This window comes from Astatotilapia calliptera, chromosome 23, assembly GCF_964374335.1.
Source record: "Astatotilapia calliptera chromosome 23, fAstCal68.1, whole genome shotgun sequence".
Taxonomy (NCBI): domain Eukaryota; kingdom Metazoa; phylum Chordata; class Actinopteri; order Cichliformes; family Cichlidae; genus Astatotilapia; species Astatotilapia calliptera.
Genome location: NC_137443.1, coordinates 948,903 through 966,530, shown reverse-complemented (window position 1 = coordinate 966,530; position 17,628 = coordinate 948,903). Strand labels below are relative to the sequence as shown.

At 44.5% G+C, this 17,628-nt stretch overlaps 1 protein-coding gene across 1 annotated transcript in view; it reads left to right on the top strand.

Moving 5' to 3' along the window:
* The window catches only part of fbn3 (fibrillin 3), a 66,516-nt gene that overhangs the window by 10,581 nt on the left and 38,307 nt on the right, over positions 1-17,628 (top strand). Inside the window, exons 3-6 of the mRNA XM_026157845.2 lie at positions 2,594-2,676; positions 2,808-2,903; positions 10,734-10,829; positions 11,192-11,287. Coding sequence (XP_026013630.2) covers positions 2,594-2,676; positions 2,808-2,903; positions 10,734-10,829; positions 11,192-11,287 — 371 coding nt within the window. The remainder of the gene's footprint in view (positions 1-2,593; positions 2,677-2,807; positions 2,904-10,733; positions 10,830-11,191; positions 11,288-17,628) is intronic.

The following is a 17,628-nucleotide window of genomic DNA, read 5'->3' as shown; positions in this document are numbered from 1 at the left end:
CATATCTCTGTTTTCCGCTTCTCCTGCTTCCTCCTCTTCTCAACATAAACTTGTTTGCTTTCTCTCCCACTGATCTCCTGTTCCTTTCCCACCAACCAGTCTTTCCTCTTCCTAATCACCATTCCTTTCGCTCTTTTCACCCTTTCTCTCCAAAGGTCACAATTTGGTTTCTGCAAACACCCTTAAAGAAATTTTCTTTGTTCTTTTACGTGTTTGTCTTCTTTCTTTGTCTGACCGTTCATTCTACCTTCACTAATATCTCTCGTCTGCCTGCCCACCTGTTTTTCTGTCCTGTTGTCCCGCAGTGCCATCTGGGAATGTGGTTGGAGGTGTGTTTCCATATATCAGAGACTCAAACTCCAGCTGTCATCTTCCTGGTAAAAAACTAGGATTATTGCAGATGCTGCCCAGTGAGGCGGGGTAAGCACACAGGAGCAACTTAAGTTCATCAGCGTCAACGCCTTAAATTCCAGTTTTATTTGGGATTAATCAAGGAAAAGCTGCACTGTGGTGTTAGTGGGTTGGAACTACAAATACATCAACCTGACTGTTACTGGTTTGTCTTTTTTTTTTTATTCACTAAAATCAACTAGTTTCCCCATAAAATGTTTTAAAATCTAAAATCTTTTCAGCTGTTCCGATTAAAAAACAAAAACAGTCGGGCACATCGACTCCCGCAAAGTGGAAAATTGTAATTTTTAAACATTTGGGCAACAATTTCTGCACAGTTAGCAAAAAGAAAATGAAATGTATTTAATTATTGAACTTTAAAGACGCTAATGAGCCGACGATCAAGAAAAACTAGCTGCTTTATTCATTTTGAGTCTTAATGCTAAGCTACGCTAACAGGCCTCTGTTCCCACTGCATACGAGGGTGTTAGCATCGTCTCATGAAGCCGAGCTGGTCTGAAACCCGGACACGCACCCAGTCAAACGTCACTCTGTGTTTTTGGCTAGCTTGGTGTTAGCATGCTGTCTGTGCAGATACTTACAAAGAGCTTAAGCTGTGTTTGCAACATAATGCGGATGTTTCTGTCCCTGTTGCAGTTTCCACTCTACCATTGCGCCGTTGTCAGTTTTTGCAATAAAAATAGAAATAACATCCATATTTTCACCCTCGAGACCTGTATCGATGGACCTTCTCTCACAGAAACCGAAATAAGCCGACTGTAACAAACACACGTAAACGAAAACGCACTTTTGTTTGATTTTTTTTCTTTCTATCCACCTGGTACGCAGGTAACTGCAGCGCCTCCCCAGCACAAGTAACGACATACAGTAACTGTAACTGTAAAGTAAGCAGTGAGTTTAGTACAGTGATGCGTCTCATTATTAAGTTATTGAAACAGGTAATGTGATTACAGATTACAGCCAACACTGTGTGTGTGTGTGTGTGTGTGTGTTATAAATATGAACGTGTGTGTTATGTAAAGTGAGAGCAGAGTAGAGTGCTGGGTGACCGGAGTCCATTCAGCATTTCTTAATTCGACATTTCTGCCTTTGAGCTGATGTTCTTAGAAAGAAACGGGGCAAAGATATTTCTGTTAGCTCTGGAAAAGTTCTAATGCAGGACTGTGTTGAGCTGCATCATGGGAAATGTAGTATCCAGCAGTCACTTAGGGACCAGAACATCTCAGCTCTGCCAACTTATTTTATAAGTCTGGTTTGTACTGCTTCATGTTTGGTGTTATAAGTTATGAGTAATCTACTTTTACCATAAAAAGTTTCTGTTTTCACAACACGATAAATTAAATCCTGGGGGTAGAAAATTGTCCCTGTGGCAAATTATTTTACTATGAGCATCTGGATCAGGCTTCATCCAAACTCACCACGCTGCGGTCCGTCGCTACTTAGTCATGCCATCGGCAAATGACCAACTTGGATGACCGCAAACACTCGTCATTATACGCTCTGGACGGTGACTGAGGATAACAGTAGTTTAGCCACACAGCTGGAACCCTGACCGACACTGACCTGAGTGTCTCGTGCTTGCACGAGTCTTTGACGACCGATGCCCGTTTGGACAGCTCCTCCTTTAAATATACAAAGAGGTGCTTTTATTCACGGAGCTCCTCTCATTAGCTTGTAAAACAGACCTCAGTCCTGACGGCATGTTTATGTGTGTGCTTGAGTGTGTGAGCAGACCCAGTCGGTTCTAGATGTGGTTTAGCCATTTCCTCTGAGGAAAACTCTGTGGCTAACCTTTAAGGCCAGACAAGCAGCCCATGAGCTGTGATGAGTGTTACATCTGTCAGACAGGGTCAAAGTTTGCTGTCTGCCACTAAGGATCAGAGCCGACTACCAGCAGGGTCTGTGCCAGAAATCAGGGCGGCCGGGCATATCTTTGAGAGAGAGGAGGACTCTGCACATCCTGTCTTTCCAAGCTTAGAAATGAGCATTGAAGGAAAACAAAACACTGAGCTGAAGGCCTCTTGCATTTCCCTCCTACCAAGCCTGAGAATACCTCAATCCATCACTTTACAAGGTTCTGGGCTCCTCAGAAATGAGCTGATGTGTGTGTGTTTGTTCAATGATGTACTGAAGTGTGCTGGCAGTAGTAAGTAGTGTGTTTCTTTGTTCTTTTCTCTATCAGACCCAATGTGTGCGGCTCTCGCTTCCATTCATATTGCTGTCCAGGCTGGAAGACTCTGCCGGGAGGAAACCAGTGCATTGTTCGTAAGTTCCCCACATCGCAAAACTCAGCGGAGAAGATAGCAAATAGGCATAGCACGATTGGTTCGTGCGATTATGTATGGTCATTAGATCGACTCTCCTTTCCGCTCTGTCTTGGTCGTTTCGCTCTCCAGCGATTTGCAGGAATTCTTGTGGTGATGGCTTCTGTTCCAGACCCAACATGTGTACCTGCTCGAACGGCCAGCTTTCCCCGAGCTGTGGAGCAGGAGGTCAGTACCTACACACACACACACACACACACACAGTTATGATGATTATCATAACTGTAACTATAAAAATCAGTTTGATAATGACTTCGCTGGGATGCCAAGAAATCTCCAAAGTTTTCCACTTTCTAAACCGAGTGTGACCTTTGTGACGAGCCGCCTTATCCTGACGGTTACACTGTGGTCACAAAGGGACGGTAGGCTGTGGTTTTTAATGCTTTTTGATATGTATCAAACAGTATCGCCGTCACTGTTACACCACAACCAAAGCAGGATCCTTTCATGCTGCTTAAACCAAACTCTGACGCTGCCACCTTAATGCCAAAGCAGAGACTGAGACCAGGAAACCTTTGCTTAATCTTCTGTTGTCCAGCTTTGGTGAGCGTGAGCCTCAGTGTCCTGTTGTTAGCTGACAGGAGTGACGTCCTGTCCAGCGTTACCTTCCTATCAGCTCCAAACAGGCTGGTCATTCTTCTCTGTCCTCTGGCATCAACACAGCATTTCCCAGAGTTCTGCGACTCACGTGATGCTCCTTGTTTTTCAGCCCATTCTTGGTAAACCGTGACTGTGTGGAAAATACTCAGTGTGGCACCAACAAACATGACACATTCAAAGTCACTTTAATCACCTTTCCTCCCCACTCTGATGCTCAGTCTGAACTTCAGCAGATCATCACCAGGTCTGCATACTTAAATAAACTGCTGCCATGTGATTGGCTGATTTGGCATTTGTAGCAGTAGATTAAGTAAATCAAACAAAGCTGCTTTCTCTCTTTGCCGAAGATTAGCACTCATAATTCTTATTCTCATGTATATATCTCATGTATATATCTTTCTTTCTACATAGCACTTTAATTCTTATTGTTTGCACTGAAGCACCGCAGCAAATTCCTAATGTTGTAAACCTCAACATCTGGCAATAAACCCATTCTGATTCTGATTAAAACCTCTGAAAACTCGATACACAGAAGATCTAAGCAGGACGTAGCCAGCAGCATCTTAGCATAAATATGAGAAGACCCGTCGAGTTATTCAGAAGCAGAAAACCTGTAGCTGTTTCTGCAAATAGTCGGGTACCAAATTCATGTAAAATGACATCATGTAAGAGTCACATGTATCTTGTATCAAGTCCTAAACATGAGGTGGTTTCTTTTTCTTCAAATTCAAGCCTTTTGCTTGAGAGCATGGCGTCCACTTGTATGTTTCCTTACTAGCACAAGCAAAATAATCAGCTGTCACTGTTATAGTGGAAAGTGCAGAGATGGTGTATTTCCTTTAGTCCTCTGCATGGTTTCAGGCCTTACTTCACTCTGCTGTTCGAAGCTGTGAAGTGTTTCTTTTCCTCTGCCACACGTCTCTGTCCCACCTTACTCTTATAGTAACACTCAGGCCCGTGTAATAGCAGTGTGTGGAGCCTGCTCAGGTCAAAGGGTTTGTCAGGATTAACGTTGAGAGTCTGGCTGCCCGGCTCAGTCTGCTGGATTACTTACAGACCACTCAGGATGTGTGTTTGGAGCAAAGTGTTGTACTTCACATACAGAGTGTGTGAAATCATGTTTGTCTTTATGAGATTACTGCACAGTGTGCGGCTTTTCAGTATAAAGTTAATATGTGCAAGACACACTGCAAACATTGTTGTTAAGCACCACTGTGGGAGCAAGAAAGTTGTGTTGGTGTGTGTTAAGTCGCATGCAGTGCGTTCAGCTTCGTTGCTTTAGTGGGCCAAAGTCAGCTCATCAGTCACGCCTGGCCCTGCCAGACCCTTTGCACAGACTCACATTCCTCCAAGCCCACTAACACACACGGCGCACACAGCGAGGCAGAGACACTCGAAGCGAAATCCAAACAGACAGAAAAATGCGTCTCACACACACAGTCATCATCATTTGGCTCAGAGCTGTAAAACAGGATCTCTTCCCGCCATAAGTAACGATTAGGAGAAGGCTGGAGGGCGGGGTGAGGGAAACGTGCCTTTGACCTGTCTGGCAGAACACGCACAGATGCAGTGAAATCTGTGCTCTGGCTATGAAGTCATGCTCCTCAGGGGCGTGGAAGTGAAGTGAGAGATTAGTGGGAGAGCTTGGACCAAACTTCCTGTCGCACTCCCCGAGCCGGGTGTACCCACGGCAACGGCCACGTGACCAGTTTACTCACAACGTTACAGCTCAGTGATTGGTTGATGGAAAAGGTGCTAAAAGGGTGGAGCGTGTGACCGTGCAAGAATGTCCGCTGGCCTCTGTGGCTGCAGTAATCAGGGTCAAAGGTCAAACAACTTTATGGCCAGAGATGAGTCAGTTTACCAAAGCGATCGAGGATCATGTTGTAACTTCTGCTCTGTAATTTCAAACATGAAGTTATAATCCTGCCAGTTTCTCCTCCAAAAAGAAATGAACGAGTGATAAAGAAGAGCGTGCACAGAGGTCTGAATCAACCGGTAGGAGTTTGCATGTTCTTGTTGCTCCTCTTTGGAGTCCAGCTCTGCCCCACAGCCCACAGTCAGGAATCATTTGTGAACCGGCTGTAGGTGTAAGTGTGTCTCTCTCTGTCCACAGTGGATCCTCCTTTCACAGTCAGTGGTTGAACTGCTGCTTTCTGAGCGAGCAGACGAGAAAGCAGAGCCTGTGTGATTCCAAAATAAAGGCTGCTGCACAATCAGGCCTGCGTGAAATGAAAGCAGGAATTATTTTCCACAAGTCAGCAGATAAGAAAACGTTCTTAATCTTCAAAAAAGCTCTCAGCTGGAAGAAACTGGCTTTGTTTAGAAAATGTCACCTGAGTTGTAAAAAGGCTGTAACTTTGTTGGCATGCGATTTAAAAGAAACCGTATTCATATGAGCTGTTGGGTCGTTGTTCCTCCAAGGAAAAGCTTCCAGCTGGTGACCCAACCAAAGAGAGGTCCGCTCTGCTGTTGTAGCTCTGTCCATAGTCGGTTGTTAGGCTTGACTTGTTGAGCCAGTTCTGCAGTTTAAAAGGCTTTTTAACCCCAGCAGTCTCACAGGGCTCATCTACACTCTCTGTGTGGCTGCTGTCGTCCCAAATATGCAAACTCCCTAATTCAGCTTTGGCCAGAGTCCATCATTTAACAGGATAATTCAGTGCAGTTGGAAACAAATTGCAGCTCTATGGAATTCCATTTTTAAATGCCAATTCCTCCGCCTTAATTATACGGCCCACTTCTAGCACCCTGCTCTCCAGAGTTATAGATAGTGTTTTCATGTTTCACGTCTTGCCTGTGGAACGCAGAGGTTTACATAAATTAGCAGCACAGTTGTGACTTCCTTCACGTGACCCACGTGTCTGTGATGACTGCTGCGTCCACACAGATGGCCGTGATATTTTTTAACTAGCTCTTCCTGGAATCTCGTGTTTGCCAGGAAACAAGGCCAGGCAGGATTTGGGAAACGTACACATGTCCAGAAGAAGGAATGTTGAATGTGTGTGAAAGCAGGCTGATCGAATAAATGAGTCACATTTATCGATAACCAGAAAGTACGCGTCGCTTCCAGACAAGTCGCCCTTGTTAGCAGCCGAGTTCTGGCAGAGCAGCTGTGCTGGGGTGTCTTTAAAACCTCGTCTCGCAATAACCGTAATTACAGAATCGTTACCAGAGATGCGCTGATGCTGAGAAACAGCTGTCTCTGAGCTCTGGGGCTGGAGAGACGCAGATTTGATCAAGTCTCAGTCAGACATGATTATGTTTACATGGCTCGCTTAAAGAGCCACTATAGTCACTGGTCTTTGTCCGACCTCTAAACTGCTCTCAGGTGACTGCCGGGCTTTAACCAGCATTACAGTTTTTCTCAGCTGCAAAACATGCATACTTAGAAAAACCTGAAGCTCGCCCCAAACCATGAATTCATTTGTTAAAATGAGGTTTTTGCTTCAATGAATAAGTCAGTGCCACTAAAATGACAAATTCCTTTGACACTGTGTAAACGTAGGTAACCCAAATATTTAGATATTTTCTCTGAATGATCGAAGCTTTTACAGGATGTCCTAGCAGCATAAGATGGAAACGTCCCACAGAAAGATCCTCCCAAAGGTGGTTGCAACAAGCGCTAACCACCTCGCGTCCACGCTGCCCCTAAACTATTAACAGGAACAATGAAAAGTTTACACGCTTATGTTTATTTTATTTATATAGCACATGTCATTACAACAGTAGGATTGGCCAAAGTGCTGCACACAGATACAAATTACACAGTAAAAGGACTTAAAATACTGATACAAAGTAACAACAAGAGAGAGAAAAAAGCATTTCTGTGTGAATTTGTACATCTGAGTAACAACACAGGGCCAGCCTGTCTTTCACTTCACCACAGGTGTGTGTGTGTGTGTGTGTGTGTGTGTGTGTGTGTGTGTGTGTGTGTGTGTGTGTGTGTGTGTGTGTGTGTGTGTGTGTGTGTGTGTGTGTGTGTGTGTGTGTGTGTGTGTGTGTGTCACCTGCACTTTTTTCTGCATCTTCTTATTTCTGACGTCTTCCCGTTTGCTGCGCTGCCGCACATCCTTACTGCTCTACTAGGAGACACGTTGCGCGCTGATTCGAAGGATTTCAAACAGCTCGACTGCATCTCAGGAGTTTTGTGCCAAAGCAACTGAGAAGAACTGTAACAGCTCCAGATTGTGGCACTGGTGTTGCAACCAGTGTGTGCTGTCTTTAATAAGAAGTAAAGCTGGAACCCACACAGGCAGATTTAGAGACTTATTGAGTAAATGATCCTGTAGTTATTCTATCACACATGGAGGATACGTCTGAGTGTGTTTCATGGGAAACTGAGGTTGACAGTTTGACTCAGCAGTCCAAACAGAAAAAGCATCCAAAGGCAGTTACGATACGGCTTATCTGCTAATGCAGTCAGAGTCTCGGGTCAGTCACGTCTGTGCTAAAGAACCAGCACGATCATTCAGGCTTGAAACCAACATCATATTCCATGAAAGGAAAGGAGTGCGGCTTTGAAACCAGCCGCTCCACTGCAGTTTTATCTTGCACAGAAGTGAGTCTCTGTGCTGTTTGGTGTAAAGTTTAAAAATGCAAATAAAACAAAAGAGTTGTTCTCATTAACCCAAAAGCTGATTGATGACTTGAGCGAGGTGCAGAACTAAACAAAAGTTGGGGAGGGTTATTTCCTGGAACTCAAAGACTCCTTTGTGGTCGGAGCTGCTTTGAGAGCATCTTGTGCAACCTTTGTTTTCACTGCATCACGGGGACTTGTCACAGGTCTCTGGGGTGTGTAAATCAGGACACAACATAGCTATAAAGCACCTCAGTTTTCCATCACACTCCCGCTCAGCTCCAACACACACTCACACGCGAGCCTCGACTTCCTGTGTTTCTCAGATTCTCGTAAAAAACACCCAGATGTGAGCAGCTTACCGACGATACAACCAGAACACAGAAGCGCATTGTGCTGCCACAACCCTGCACCCCTGCTTCTTTGGATGACACACACACCGCCTCCCAATCATGCTGCTCTGCACGTCCAGCTTCCCATGCACGGGTCATTGGGGCAGACCATCTCTTTCCACCTGCAGGAGATGGAGCGTCATGAGGAGAAGCTATCCAATGAGATCATATTTTCTGTGTCCAAATGTGGTCATTCCTCTCCTCCTCCTGCTCCTGCTCCTTCAGATGAGCTCCTGTAACAGAGAAAGCTCGTGACATGAAAGCTTACCTCCAGTGTCTCTCTCTTCAGTCAGCAGCCTCTTATCCTCCTGAGGAGCAGAGGATGAGATAAGATAAGATAAGATAAGATAAGATAGAACTTTATTAATCCCTCGGGTGGGTTCCTCTGGGAAATTCGACTTCCAAAAAGCACAGCAACGACCGAAGTTACAGTTACAGAATTGTTATATATATATATATATATATATATATATATATATATACACACACACACACACACACACACACACACACACATATATAAATACAGAGACAAATATAAATAAAATATACATAGGGGATAAATAGAATAAATAGGAATAAAAATAAAAATACAAGTGAATTGCACATTTCAAGTATTGAGTCTATTGCACTGTTGACTATTAACAAAAGGTATTGTACAGTGAGGTGAAGAGGCACTACAGCTTAGTTGTTCCCCCCTCCTTTGTCCTCCTGTTTCCCCTCCCTCTCCCCTCCAGAGAGGAGTTAAACAGTCTGATGGCGTGTGGGACAAAGGAGTTTTTAAGTCTGTTAGTTCTTGTCTTTGGGAGAAGCAACCTGTCACTGAACAGACTCTTCTGATTGTTTATGGCCGTGTGCAGAGGATGCCCAGCATTGTTCATAATGTCCAGCAGTTTCTTTAATGATAAGCAGACAGAGAGCCTCACACTACAGCGTCTCTTGCTGTTAGCCAAAGTCTTCCTGCTCTTCCTGGACCTATTTAAAAACATGAGTTTAGGGGGTTTTCTCCACGGTTTGTTTCATGGTGGGGAAAATTGTAATCACTGACTGCAGTCATTATTTATGATTCACATGACTGCTTCTATTGCTGGCCTTACAGACAGTTGCTGTAATCTTCCATCTTGAAGGTTGAAAGCTGGGAGCAAGGCCGTACCCGACTCCCTAAAGGATGAACAAGAAGAACGTTGAAAGACAGAGGCAGCCCACTAGTACACTGACCTGTAAATGCAGGCTCCTCCAGAGTCCCAAACTATTTGCTTTCATTTATCACCATGTGTTGCTATGAGGAGCAGTCCAGACAGAATGAGCTTCTGCCAGATCTGTGCATGGAGCCTGCCAAGAGTTGCACGTCAGAAAGCTAACTGGGACTTCTAGATGCATTCAATCTATGGAACAAATGAGAGCTTTGTAAACCATTCCTGTGAAAAATACCTCGCCTTACATTTTCCAAAACTGCACAGGATCCAGATCCAAGGATTCGTGCCATTGTGCTTTGACTCATGTACACTAAAACTTGGTGCTGCGCGAGTTTCCAGTAAGGCAGGAATCTCAAAATGAAAAGCTACCTCAGAGCGTATTCCTTCATTATGATTCACACAAGGCATAGTTAGTGTGTTTGGGTACAGTCAGAGTAAGTGGGTGGATTATAGTGGCTGAAATACCTCCTGTTGGCAAGTGTGCAAACTCAGAAAGTCTCATTAGACAAAGTCAGCTCTGGGGAAGCTCAGTCATTTCCCCTCTGCTGCAGAGCGCTGCATGCCAGAAATGTTAAAGAGAGACAGACGCGCACAGACAGATGGAGGGAAGAGAGAGGAAATTAATGTTGAACTTAAGATTCAGATAAAAACAGAAGAGCATGAAAGGCACAGAGTTTATAGGGGAAGGAGGACTAAAGGACAATAAAATCAACGTCGGCGTCTCTGCTTTGCTACGTTCAGTCAAAAGCTGGCTCAGCAGAAGCTGCCTGTCGGCCAGGAGCGCCAATTAGCTGCTCTAAAGGAAGCTGCTCCTACGTGTTCGAGATCGTCACATTGACCCTCTCGACCAAAGCAGTCTGACAGCCTGGAAGGTTTTTACAGAGACTCCGCTTATGGCTCTTTTTTCGTACTCTTCTTCACACCCTGTTGGCTTTTGTTCTTCTTCTTTGCTTCTTGTGCGCTCTTCTCTTTGCTCCCTTCCCCCAGTTTTCTTTTCAGCAAATTCCTGACTGGCTGTAGCCTTCAGCTGGCCTGACATATTGCCTAACCCCAGTCCGTATGATTAGCTCCGGATTTGTAGCTTGGGGTGTTTTTGAACAGTGTATGTTAATCGGAACCCTCCAAACATGTGTAAACTACCAACATGTGTAAAATCCATATTTAATTAAAATGCAGGTGTTCAGACGGAGCTGCTGATGGGCCTTCTGAGCCAAACCTTTCCTCTCTCTTACAGTTCAGTCCTGTAATGTCAGGTGTATGAACGGAGGCAGCTGCGCCGAGGACTCCTGCTTGTGCACAAAAGGATACACCGGCAACCACTGCGGACAACGTGAGTGCAAAACTGCTGAGCCTGGGTGCGGGGCGGTGCGCTGTGCATGCACATATGTGTAACTTGCATTAGTGTCTTGTGTGCTGCGCAGACCACGTGTGTTTAGAAGAATGTTTGATATTCTTCAAGTCTGCAGAACTTTGGTCACAGTTTTACGCTTAAACCTCATAAGAACAGAAGCGAGGACATTTGAAGCTCACGCCAACAGGCCTGTTGCTGCTGTCTTTACCTGCTGAGCGTACAAGCAGAAGCATTCATTACAAACACAAGACAGAATGCGGTCGCGACATTTCTATAAGAAACAAAGAATTAAAGAGAGTCTGTATTTCTCACTGGATCCATTTTTCCTCTGTCTCGGGCAGCTGTGTGTGAGAATGGCTGCCAGAACGGTGGGCGCTGCATCGGGCCCAACAGATGTGCCTGTGTCTACGGTTTCACTGGCCCGCAGTGCGAGAGAGGTGAGCGCTCATCCTTATTGCTGTGTTTATACTGTGTGACTGATTCTCTTCCTTAGAGGAGGCCTTCAAATATGAATCCCCGCTCGGACTTTGGTGGGAAAACCACGAGGAACAAAGACAGTACACCCTGCTCTCGTTATGCTTGCTGTGGTTGAATGATATGATAATCTGTGTGCCTGCTTTTTGTTTCGCGCCCAAAGACGCTGTTGAGATGATCTGGGTAAATTAAGGTATTGTTTGTACACCTGCACTGATTCTCAGCAGCTACTTTAACACTGTAACAGAGTAAAATGGCTAAAAACTGAAAATAAGAGGTTTGTGTGTATTTGGCGTATTATAATTCGAGCGGACCTCTTGGATTGGAGGAGTGATCTGTCTTTCGTCAATGCCCCTCATACCCACGCACATGCACTAATGTTAGGAAAGCTATCAAACCAGGAAAGCTTTGATGTTGTGACTGAGTGTTGTTCCTATCAGCAGAGCTGGTGAGACCTCAGGCTCTTCTAAGGTGGATGACTTCATAGCTCAGACAGACAGTGGGTGTTTGTCCTGCGCTTTGAACCGTATCCTGTGGTATGTGTGCTGTGGGGAGTGATGGCAGGGAAGTAAGTCCCAAGGTCCACAGAACGATCGCCGTGGTCGATTTCTTAATTTCCAGTCGTTTCTGTTCAGTTTGTTAGAAAAACAGAATCGTCAGATACTTTCTGTCACGTTACCTTTTGTTGACCTTCATCATCCTCTCTCCCCTTTTTGTCTTTCTTCCTCCCACCTGCTGTTGGCCAGGATAACTTCTCAGCCTGTAATCACTTCATGCTTCTGCAGATGTGTGTGTGTGTGTGTGTGTGTGTGTGTGTGTGTGTGTGTGTGTGTGTGTGTACATGTGTAGCTTCTTTTGGACGACCTGTCAGCTTAATCAGATTCTTTGAACACTTTTCCCACCATGTTAAAAGTCTTGGTTCCTGTTTTCTTAGAGACTACAACACCGTCAGTGCTGAGTTTGTCAGCACAACATCTGGTCATAAAGACCCCCCCCCCCCCCCCCCCACACCAAAACAACCCCACAGGACTAAGAAAGGAAAGTTTCCTTATGGACTCGTCATGTTTCCTGATGAGAAGTGGGACAAGGTAGGAAATCAGAGCAAGAGAAAGAGGGGCAGTGGAGGAGAAGAGGATGGGTGGGCCGGGGTGAGAAAATGGACTCCCCAGCTGTGTACACACAGGCTGTTGGGGGTGGGGGGTATATGTTTTCCTTGTTAAAGGAGTCGGAGGACCGACGCACTTTAAGGAAATCACAAGAGAAATGCTTGCAAGTGTTTTTGGTGCCTTGTAGCTGCTTCAGATTGAAAGTAATAGTAATAGAGTAACAGGGAATCTTATGACTACGAGACATGAAGAGTGTCTCTTGCTGGCATGAAGGTTGAAGATCAGGTATTAAAGTTTAAATTAATTTTTAACTGACTTCCTTTGTAAACCCTTAAAGCAAAATGACTTTATATATATATTTGTTTCTGAGTCCATGCATCCATGAGCTGTCGAGTGGCGATGGCAGCAGGATAAACATCTCAAATGTTGTTGACCCCAGCAACACGTTCCAGCACCTCCTGGGGGGAGCCTGAGGCATTCCCACGCCAGACGAATAAATAATCGCTCCACAGGGTTCTGGATCTACCCCAGGGTCTCCTCCCAGTTGGGCGTGTCCGGTAAACTTCCAAAGGGATGTGCCTAAGATGCATCCTTACTACTAAAACTACCTCCTTTTGATACTGAGGAGCAGCGGTTGTCCTCCATGACGCTAGGTTGATGATAGATGGATGGATGGATGGATGGATGGGGCAGTGTTGTCACGCTGACCATAACAATAATTTAAAGTCCAAAAATGATCCTGCAAGTCTGAGCAGTAATTTTTTAACTTTGGGTTTGGCCTGAAAAGGCCACAGTGTCCCTGGTGTGTGCTCGGGTGCGCTCACCATAAGGCTGCATGCGGTTTTAGAGTTTGTGTAACTGAGGCCATGAGTCAGTAGATTTACTGTGTGATGCAGTGAGGAGACTGCTGATGAGCTGTGATTATGGAGGGAGTGAAAGTCAACCAGTATGGTGAACGCCGTGTGTGACAGGCTCATGGGAAGCCCCGGCGGGCGTGGGGAGCGTGAGCTCGTGCAGCTATGCGCGAACAGCCTACGCTCGAGGTCTGGGGATCATATATCATCTGTACAGTCGCCATGGTTATTTGATGGATACAAATGTGTGTACCCATATATCTGTCCAAGCAGGGAAACCTGCAGCGTCATGTGAGTTAATGTTTGGCCATAACATCGATGAGCTTGACATTAACACACAACGTTAATCGTGTGGTCATCCTTTGTGTTCATGTATGATGCACAGTAAGAACGAGCTGAGTCTGAAACTTTGTGCCTCCTCTGTTCCAGGTCTGGTCCAATCGGTTGGTCTCTGCAGACCTATAAAGTCTCAAACGCCAGTTTGTCTCCAGTCCAGCCCAAATATAACAAGAATCACAGAGGAGCAATTTTGTACATCAGCGAGTGTTGACGTCAGGGGCATTTGAGGTGCTGGACTTGTAGGAAGTTGTGCTATTTCTGTTCTATTGATTCTGGATAAGAGCGGACAGAACATGGCTGGACAGGATGGCTGCACCGCTGGGCGTGTGGGGGCGCTGGAGCAGGCACGGGTGGAAAATATCCCCCGGTGACAATTTAGCGAGAGTCAGCCACTTTGGAGCCTGGCTAAATTTGACCTGCAGAAAGCCTTTTAATGGTGCATACGCAGAAACTTCTGCAGTAAAAGCTAAAATAAATCGAACCACTAAGGAGCAAATATCAGCCGAGAGGCCAGAAAACTGCTAAAAATGTGCAAACTCTGTGAACTCTGGTGTAACCAATCCTGTCCTTCATCCAGATACTTTTTATGATTACATGTTCTGAGTGAAATCATCCTGTATTTATTAAACATAATTAGGACTGTCACGTTTCACTAGCTGTTTTAGTGTCTGCTTTCATTGGGACGCTAAGTGTAACGATCCATCTCATTCATATCAGCATTTAAGTATCGCTGCTCCGTGGTGGTGGGCGGGGGCTGCCTCTGATTGGCTGGTTGAAAAATGGACCGATTTAGTTTTGCTCCAGTTTTAAAAAAACGCTACAAAGACTCTCCCACTGCTGAGGAAGGAGAACGGCTCATGAATGGCAGCTGTTGATGCAGATTAGAGCCCACTTGACTGACTCTGACTCTGTTTGCATTCATGAGAGTGAGGATTATTGTTCCACTGTTAGACAAGTTTCCTAAAGCAGACTAAAATACTGTAGCTGCAGAACTCCAAATACATTGTACAGTACAATGGGCGCGATATAGAAACAATAACAGGAAGTGCAGCATCCACAGCCTCTCCTGGATACTGGCATGGCTGTGTGAGCTGTGCCTTTACACAGTTTGCTTGAGGCAAAAGGCTATCAGATCTTGAACGCTGAGGGTTTATCTCTCCCTCTGCCATTCTCCCACAGTTGTTGGACTTTCTTGTGTGCGTTAAACATTTAGTCACGTTTGAGCGGCTGCTTTTTCAGTGTGGAAGAAATGAAAGGAACAGGCTCCTTAAAGAATCATTACGGCTAAAGGAAAAGAGCGATTTCAGGCCTGTTGATAATGGCACTGATAAGACTAACAGAGACTGCTATGGTTGGCCGGGAGACACGGACAGACATGCTCACAATCACACGCATGTAAACAAACAAGCCCACACATTTGAATCATTTATTTACATCCACATCAGCAGAAGGACACACAAACACAAACAAAACGCTGCAATCAGAAATTCCACAAGACCCGCCAGACGTGTGCTCGACACACACACACACACACACACACGCACGCACGCACGCACGCGCACGCACGCATGCACACACACACACACACACACACACACACACACACACACACACACACACACACACACAGCTGGTTTTCATATCTCTGTGGGGACATCTAATTGGCATAGTGCTTTCCCTAGCCGCTTACCCTAACCATCAAAAATGAACGCCTAACCATAACCATAACCTAATTGCAAGCCTGACACTACAACCTCATTTTGAGTCCCAAAAATGTCTTCAGACTCGTGGGGACAGGCACTTTGGTCCCTACGAGTATCCGGTTGTTAAGTCTGACACTGGCCGTGTCTGGGTCTAAACTCCGCTGCAGGTCCATATATCAAACGATCACTGTGGCATTACTGAGAGTTGAAAAACTGTCTAAAGTCTTTCATCTTTAATAAAATGATCAGCGTTCTGCTCTACCAGGTGTAACAACTGAGTTTAACATCCAGGCATCCATGAAAACGGAATTTATGACATTTAACGGAGTTAGAAGTTAGCAGGGAGTTAGCTCGCTAGCTTCTATCTAAATACAATATAGCATGTCCTGACTGCGGGGTTTTGGAAACAAATCCAAACGTACAGCTCTGCTATCACTTCCAGCATAAATGAAGACAGAAAACTAAACAGCAGTGACGTTTGTAGGGTTACTTAAGTTGGGCTAGCTGGTATATAATGATGTGCTACGTGACCGCTAGCGACACAGCTATGTTAGCATAATATAAACAAGCTAACTTTTTTTCCACTCGATAAAAGTTACCGTGAGTGTTCTCGGTGGTCAGGAACAAATGTAATCACATGGCAGGATGCTGTAAAAGGACCAAACTTCAGCCAGGAGAACAACTGAGATAATCCATCCACAATACGAGGTTAGTCATTCATATACTGCTGCATGGGCTGGGCTGTAGTTACATCCTAAGGTTTTAAAAACTGAGCTTAAATGAATGATTAGTGGTAATAAAAGCCGAGGGAGGTCAACAGGGATCACTGACTGTTTTAGGAGCTTTTTGAGATTAAATAGAAGAAAATACAAAACATTAAACATGTTAACAACACAAAAGCCATATTAAACGCAGACTACTTTAGGCCCGGAAGTAGGATTCGTCACGTCATCACTTAACGACCGGATAGTAAACATCCAATGTTTGGTCCCTACAAAGATATGTAAACATGCGCACATACACATTCAAAGGCTTTTGTATACACGCTTTATTCATTTGACTTGTTGAACTCCTGTCATAGGCAAGTATGTATAAATGATAATAGCCTGATTTCCATGAAAAAAACCCTACTGGGTTTCTTATTTTCCCAGACTTTCCCTCCTGGGAGTTTTATAAATACTTCAGCGATTATTAATGAGTCTGAAATTAGATTTTTTTTTCTTCCCTTGTGCCATTTGTCTTCCCCTCTCTTTTCCTCCCAGTGCTCAGGCCCGTGCCCTCTTCATCTTTGTGATCCTACAGTTGGAGACAGTTGATGGGAAAGTGTTTGCCTAGAGTGCTTTAAGCCCCAGACAGGATTTACTAATAAAACAAGATCATATGTGAAAGCTTACATTCTGTTAACAGTGTTTGATGGTTGACTGTATAAGCCAACAGAGGTGGAAGTGCAACAGTCACATTAAGCAGACTCTGAGCTAATACACGGACACACTGCTGGTGACAAACAAGCAAGTTCACGAGCCGTCCTAACAGGAGAGTGAAGATTATTTATGTTGCATAGAGTGAGTGAACGTAGCATCCGTAGCATGTGTGGATGAAACAGGAGATTTCAGAGTCCCTTGATACTGGAGTAAGGAGTGAGGAGGATAGCAGGATGCTTTTATCTGTTCATCTTTCTGAGCTTTAATTGGACGAAACTGCTTCCAAATGTTGTCAGCCAGACATATTCAGGATTTTTAATTTCTCTCCTGTCCAAACCAGTGCTCATGCTCTCATGTGTCTACTAAACGTACATGTATAACACACCGATGACATCACGCTCTGACACACGTGTTGAACTCTCGGCTGAATGCTTGAGGCTATTTTTTTGTTTCCAAATTCGAGTTTACGTGCATGACAAACAAAACCCTGAACACATGGCTCACACACACACACACACACACACACTTTCACTTTCTCTTACCGTACACTACTAAATCTCCATTTGCACTATTTGCCTATTTGCACTACTCTGCCTGGTTTACACTCAATGTCACTTACCCATTATATTGTATATTATATAGCTTTCTTGTTATATGTAAAATTGTATTTATTTAAATTTTTACTTTTTAATTATTTTACTTGCATTTTTAATCACTTTTATATTTAAATATATTTAAATGTTCATTTGCTATTTATCTAGGGATTGAGAGTAACGCAATTTCTATTCTCTGTATGTCCTGTACATGTGGCAGAATCGACAATAAAGTTGACTTTGACTTTTGACTTTGACACACACACACACAGGAGAGCTTTATTCTCC